The following is a 7814-nucleotide window of genomic DNA, read 5'->3' as shown; positions in this document are numbered from 1 at the left end:
TTATTTGATTAATGATTAATTGATATGAAAAATTTCTGATTAGAATTTATCCTTCTGCAAAATACAGAGATTCACTTGACTCCTATATTCATCTTGCTGTTGAGGACTCCTTTGAGAAGCATCGAATACCTTATTGATAACTATGCTCAAAACCGTACTTCGAAGTTCCGTATTTTTTGAAAATTATTGAAAAACACTTTTGTTAATTTGTATTTGATAATTTTTTGGGATTTAATAAATTAATTAAAATATTATTTTTCTGGATTATTAATAAATTTTAATATTTGCAAATTGTAACATATAGAGATTTGTTTAATTAAAAATCTTAAAGACCATTATTATAATTTACAAAATAAAATTTATTTTAATATCGATATATGGTAATTTACAACTGCTTGATGAATTTCATTAAATCTGAAAGAGTAAAAAAATGTTAAATTTACTTTTTGAATAATGATATTAAGCATATCGAGAATATTCATAAATGATATGTTTACATTCCTCATCATTATCGTTTTAACAAAATAAAGTAAGAAAATATTCTAAAAAAATAAAAAAATCAAGTCGGTTGTATAACATCTCTATAAATATTGTTCCGCTAATGTGTTTATGAGTTGTATGCTCAATTCAATATGACTTCTAAAAAGATGAACGTTCGACCTTTTGTTCAGTTAGACAATCTCAACCCTGCTTTAGACCATCAAAAGATAAGAGTCCGTATCATAAGACTTTGGAAATCATTCAAGTCCCTTCAGATGGTCTTCGTTGATAGTGATGTAAGTTCTAATTTTAAATTGAAGCATCATGTTTATTTGAACTATCTATGAAATTAGTGAATCTGGATATTAGTTTTATAACTTCGAATCGTTATATTTAGGGTACAAGGATACATGCATCTATTGAAGATGGTTTGTTCAACAGGTTTCAAAACCAGCTCGCTGTCGGCGAGTCTAAAATAGTCGATACGTTCAGCTTAGTGGATTATGCTAGTAGTTATAAGACAAGTTCTTTGGGATTTAAAATCGTCTTTTATAGAACTACTGTTGTGAAACCATGTGATGAATTCCCCGTTCGTGTTCCAGAAAAATATTTTCAGGCGTTTACTACTATCTTATCTGGAGAATTAGATAAGAATATATTGTTTGGTGAGTTGTTAATTTACTTTGTTTGTAAAAGTTAGATTTACATGAAAAAAACAAAATATTAATTCATGATTTTTTTTTTGTAGATGTAATCGGCCAAATTGTCAGTGTTGGAAATCTTAATAGCGTCAAAACGAAAGGGAAGGATAATGTCAAATTGAGCTTCGATTTGCAAGATTTAACGTATGTAACTTTAGTAAATATTTTGAAAATTAGTTTAATTTAAAATAAAATAACTAAATTTTATTCTTTTTCATGCATTCGTAATATAGTGGAACCCGGTTAAATTGCACGGTGTGGGGGGATCTTGCAAAGGACTTTGATACACAAATAAAAGAACATCAAGATACTGTTGTCGTTTGTGTAATACGATTTGCATGCCTGAAGGAATGGAAAGGTAATATCTTACTTTCGTAAAAAAAATGGTTAAAGCTTATGATTGTCAAATATAACGTTGCCAATTAAATCCATGTTACAGGGAATTATAGTATTTCCAATGCGTTCAACTCTACCGATATTCTGATAAATCCAGTTATGTCTGAAGTAGACGCGTTTCGAAATAAGTAAGTATATATATGAATATATATATCCCTTCCATAATATTCTGCAAGACATGCTTTAATCATATACATATTCTTATTATTATCATAACTATATAGGTTGCTTACCGATGCTGTTGATTTAATACAACTTGATGATGACCCAAGCCCTCAGAAACCCAAAGTGACATTATATGAGGAGTTTTTCATTGTGAACGAAAAGAGTACTATGGACCAAATCGTTTATGCACTTGAAGTAATGATTCTAATGTAAAATTAATATCGTGATCTTATTTTTTTCTGAATTATAAATGGGAGAATAAATGTTGAATTATTTCTTTACAGGCCTGAACATGTGTGACAATCGCGACAATTCACTCTGTTGAAGTGTTGCCCAAATGGTATTATATTGCCTGTAAAGTTTGCAATAAGAAGGTGCAGCCATATCCACCAGAATCTCAAGCTGGAAAGGATTTACTTTATAGTTGTGGAGTTTGTGATTCTGACGTTATGGAAGTCGATTACAAGTAAGTTTCAATTAGTCTCTTAAAATTTTTAAAGAATTGTGGATTATAACTATACGCACATTTAAGTCATACCAAACTATTTTAAGGTATAAACTCATACTTCGTGTTGGGTACGGAAGTTCACAAAAGATTAAGCTGCTCTTTTTTGACGGTCTTGCCCAACTATTTATTGGAAAAAAAAGCAGAAGAACTAGCTTTGGAAAAACCTAAAGTAAGTATAGAATCATTTGAATTCCTTTTGGTTTAAAGTTATAAAAACAAGTATTTAATCAAGATTTGACCTTTATTCAGGACGATACTGCACCTATTCCTGGAAGTCTCTCTGCCTTGGTAGGGAGGACTATGCTGTTTAAAATTTCGATTACAATCAAAAATTTAAAAAGCGACAAGTCTGCTTATGTTGTCGAAAAGTTTTGGGAAAAGGAAGACATGGTTGTGCAATTTGGAAAGGTACTAAAATAGACAAAAAAAAAGAACAGATATCCATAATACCATTATGAATTCTAAATCTTTTAAATCTCAATGTATATAATTTCAATGTAGGAACTGTATGGAAGGAATGAACTTTAGAATAATTCTTTGGATCTCGACGACCATAAGTTGCAAATCGCACCAGCTGAAATGAGTTTGACTTCATCTAAGAGAGATCATACAGACAGCAATGTTGGAACGACTGGGGGTCATAGCATGACGACAAGGAAAAAAATCAAAACTGAACCTCGAAATTGAAAAAGTTGCATCATTTCAAAACATGATATTGGTTAATTTTTATTTTCAACTTTATAGTTTAATTTTTTGAATTGAAAGCTTTTATTTATTATTTTAGACAATTAAGATCGCTTTCAAACATCTTAGCGTGTTTGCATTGGTCAAACTTAAATTCTATCAATTACTATAATTATGTTACAATAAATGAATATTGAAGGTATATATAATATAATTTAAATAAGATCATATTATATAATCATTTGGGAAATAATAATAGTTAGGATATCTCTAAACCCCAACCTAAATCTTTTAACATAATTTAGAATTCCATAAATAACGATAATATGTTAAAAATAAAAGGCCAAATTTAATAATCTGAATATTCAATATGAAAATCTAAGAAAGTGATCATTAACGAATATGTTAACAATACTTTTTATATTAAAAACTTAATGGTAATCCTGAATATTTTGCTTATTCAATACGAAATTTTAGGAAACATAATATTATCGAATGTGAAACTTATCTTCTACATGTTATATGTATAAATATAAAAAAAAATCTTAACCAATTCTTAAGTTCTTGCTGTTTGATGTATAAGGTAAAGCAAAAATCAAGCTTTTCATTATTTAGTATTATTGAAATTACATTCTCATGTTTCAAATGTATACGTGCAGAGTCATAATGAAACGTTTATCTGGAGTTTGTCAAACCACCAAAGAAAGATCAGGACCTGATGAAGATGCGCTCCATTCGCAAATTCAACCAAAACAATTTGTTTTCTTTTGTGAGGATCGCATTCCGGAACCAGTTAAAAAAAACTGGAAAACCAGAAAAGAATCAATTTCTTCTGAAGATAACTCATTGGCTCATCTTGACGTTCAAAATACCATTGTTGACGGTGAAAATAGTATTTTGAAATCAACAAACAAGAAATCTCGATTTCAATCCTGGATGGAATACAATGTCATGCCTATCAATGAGTCAATCAACACATATGATAAGGATGTTACTGGATATTTCTGGTGTGTGAAGAACAAGAGATATGTACGCAAAGATCTAACATGAAAAAGGATAGACTTTAGAATATCGTTTTTGAAATTTAATTTTAGATTTAAATATTAAATAATAATCAGTATTTTTATTTATTATTAAGATCACGATATTAGAATAATTCGTTATGTTTTTAAAAGGGATATTATCACTTTTTAATGATTATCAAATGTTAGTTTTATAACACAATAAAATTATCTTCCTAATTAATAATAATTATAATATGACAATTCAGCGGAAAGTTCGATAATAGTATAATGGAAAAAAATAAAATATAGTTTGACATGTTTTAAAATTTTGTTATAATAATTATTATATAAAATTAGAAAAATATTTAGATTAAACTAATTGTACAGTAATGACCCGATCAAGATTTACAAAATTATGGAAATAAAACAAAAAAAAAATATTGACAAAGACCAAGAAAGTAAATTTCAAAAAATACGTAATAGATATTCCCATACATAATAGAAAGATAAATAACATATTTTTTTAAAAATATTCAAAAAAGTTAAGAGGATATATAGATACATATGTCAATATTCGTATATATCAATATTTAGTACATTTTAGTTTGCATCATATATACGGCACCGTCTTCCAATATAAACAAACCTAACAGCGAAATTTAGAATAAAATGGTCAAAATTACTCGATTATATGAATTCTTGATCGTACTTTGAAATTCATTTTGCAGATTGCTACACTTGACGTATTATAATGAGACCTTCGAAGATTCCATATCGGAGGAAGAATGTAACGACACATGCCGTCTCTAGAAAACGTATAGACATTTTCTATTCTTTACATTAAGAGATATGTTTCATTCGAAACTAATAGATTGCACGTAACAACATTATTAAATTACAGGTGTTAGTTCTACGATAAATCTTCCTACTTTTACGAATGCACTGAATTTTCAGTATCCTGATCCACATAAGATGGCAAGGTTGAAAATAATGCAAATACTAAAGTCTAAACGGGCACAAAGGAAGAAAAAAGGTAATATGTTCGGGAAGTGATTTCAAAATGAGTATATATATATATAAAATACATATAAATGCTAAAACTAATCCAATTGTTACCTATGCAGAAAATTTCCTTCTTCCCGGTTTACAGGAAGATTTCGCATCTTTCGTCGCAACTGATTCGGATACGAACGATGAAAGTGATTCAGACAGCTCTACTAATGGGATTTCATTCGATACTAATGAAAACAATGCGACATCTGAGACGTTTCTTGGCTTTCCTCCCGTAAAAGCTAAGTTATTAAATAATGGTATATCTCGATGCATATCTGATTCGTTATACGCAATTTGCATATCTAACATATATTTATAATAATTTTTTTAACAAAATGTTTATGTAGGTTATTATGATGATGGAGATCCTTATTTTTTATGTGATAATTGTGGAGCATATATAAGGTATGGAGAACGGGTGAACAAACAGACTAAAAAGGCAAAGCCAGATTTTTCACTGTGTTGCCATCACGGCAAAGTAATACTTCCTACTTTGAAGATTGCGCCTAAAACATTATTATTGTTGTTTTATAATAATGACGATAGGGGTAAAAACTTCTGCGATAACATACGAGCGTACAACATGATGTTTTCCTTCACATCATTAGGTTGGAAAATTAACCATTCAATAAATAATGGTAGAGGGTCGTATTTATTTCAGATGTGCAGAGAAAACTATCATCTTATCGGTGATATCTTGCCAGAACCTGGAAAGGAACCAATGTTTTTGCAATTGTATATACATGACGTATGTAACGAGATAACTAATAGAATTTCTGCATTTAGATAATTATATATATTGATAAATATGTATTTAAATATTTTCCATATCTTAATTATTTGTTAAATATCTTTAGCATAATTTGATGTATCTACTAATCATGATTATTATTAATTTTTGTGTTTTGTTGTTGATATAGATCATCAGGATCTTCTGGAGATTTAAAACATGAGATTGTTGGACTATTAAAAAAGATGCTTGATAGTCATAATCCGCATGTTAAGGCGTTTAGATCGGCACGTGAAAGATTTAATATGGAAGAAGGTAGCAAAGGTTTGCGATTAATATTACCTTCAGAAAGAAGTACTGATGCAAGAACTCATAATCTTCTTACCAGTAAAGAGGTCACTACTTTAATACCCGGAGATTTTACGGCTGGTGTGAATAAACGTGACATTGTTATAGAAAGTCGTTCGGGCAATTTACAGAGAATAAGTGAGCTTCATACCGCGTACTTGCCTTTACAGTACCCATTGTTGTTCCCTTATGGTGAAGATGGATTCAGATTAGGCATCGATATAGGTTTCATGGATACCCGTGGACGTAAAAGGAAAACCGTTACCATGAGAGAATTTTATGTGTATAGAATATTTGAAAGATATGAAGAGTCTTCGACTATTGATATGGCAGGCAAATTATTCCAGCAGTTTTTAGTCGATGCATTCACTACCATCGAATCGAACAGGTTGAACTACATATGGATTAACCAAAGCAAACTCCGAACTGAAAGAGTCGATAAAATAATTGAAGCTGCTGAAAAAGGACATGAAGATCTTGCACAACATGGAAAAAGAATATTTATTCCGTCATCATTTACGGGTGGAAAGAGATATATGATGCAACATTATCTTGACGCCATGGCTACTTGCAAGTATTTTGGATTTTCTGATCTTTTCATAACTTTTACGTGCAACCCAAGGTGGCCTGAAATAGATCGTTTTCTAGCAAGGCATCGTCTTAGTAAAGAAGATAGACATGATATATGTAGTCGAGTTTTTAAGATGAAACTTGATAGATTAATGGACCAAGTGAGAAAGGAAAAAACTTTTGGTATCGTAAATTCTGGTATGTATTAAATAAATTTTAATTATTATTATTTATATTAGTTTTGGAAAAATATAACTTATTAATGTTTTTCAAAAAATGTTAATTTGTTTTAATAATTTTCAGCGATGTATACAATAGAATTCTAGAAGAGGGGTCTGCCTCATGCGCACATGATTTTGTTTTTACACCCAGACAATAAGATGCGTACATCAGACGACATTGATAAATACATCAGCGCTGAGATTCCTGATAAAGAGGTGGATAAGTATTTATACGAAGTTGTTTCTGATGTGATGATCCATGGTCCGTGTGATCATATGAATAGAGATAGTGTCTGCATGAATAATGGGCAATGCACAAAATTCTTCCCAAAACCATTCATGGATAATACTGTTGTCGACGATGCTGGCTATCCAATATATAGACGACGGAACGATGTGAGAATCGTGGAGAAAAGAGGTTTTCAATACGATAATAGTTACGTTATTCCCTATAATCGTGATTTATCACTCCGTTTTCGTGCTCATATAAATGTTGAGTGGTGCAACCAGACACGTTCAGTAAAGTATTTGTCCAAGTACATCACTAAAGGTCCGGACTATGTTAGAGCCGAAGTAGGAGAAGAAGATCAGGAAAATGAAATAAAAAAGTTTTTCAATTGCAGGTAATAACTTATTAGGATTGTCAAACATTCTCATATTAAATTATACGTAACAAACTAATGCAAGATTTTTTAGGTATGTATCTGCATGTGAGGCTTCTTGGCGAATCTTTGCTTTCCCGATTTGTTATCGTACTACAGCCGTAGAAAAGCTCCCGTTTCATCTTCCAGGACAAGAATTGGCTATTTACAACCAGGATGATCCAATAGAAGATGTATTGCACCGTACAACAAATAGAACTTCTAAATTTTTGGGCTGGATGGAATGCAACAAGATTTATCCCCAGGCCAAAAAACTTACGTATGCTGAATTTCCATCTAAATTTGTGTGGAA

The 7814-nt window shown here is 30.5% G+C and overlaps 2 protein-coding genes across 2 annotated transcripts; both read left to right on the top strand.

Annotated features, from left to right (window-relative positions):
- Positions 648 to 2778, top strand: LOC104714923. The gene is made up of 6 exons (XM_010432388.1): positions 648 to 776; positions 878 to 989; positions 1229 to 1338; positions 1857 to 1937; positions 2500 to 2658; positions 2752 to 2778. The coding sequence occupies exons 1-6, from the start codon at positions 648 to 650 to the stop codon at positions 2776 to 2778; spliced, it is 618 nt and encodes a 205-aa protein (XP_010430690.1).
- Positions 4911 to 7487, top strand: LOC104714922. Its single transcript, XM_010432387.1, has 5 exons — positions 4911 to 4971; positions 5063 to 5248; positions 5339 to 5396; positions 5912 to 6837; positions 7012 to 7487. The coding sequence occupies exons 1-5, from the start codon at positions 4911 to 4913 to the stop codon at positions 7485 to 7487; spliced, it is 1707 nt and encodes a 568-aa protein (XP_010430689.1).

The sequence above is a fragment of the Camelina sativa genome, chromosome 9, assembly GCF_000633955.1.
Source record: "Camelina sativa cultivar DH55 chromosome 9, Cs, whole genome shotgun sequence".
NCBI lineage: Eukaryota > Viridiplantae > Streptophyta > Magnoliopsida > Brassicales > Brassicaceae > Camelina > Camelina sativa.
Note: the sequence above shows the minus strand (reverse complement) of the source record. Positions and strands in the feature narration are given on the sequence as shown.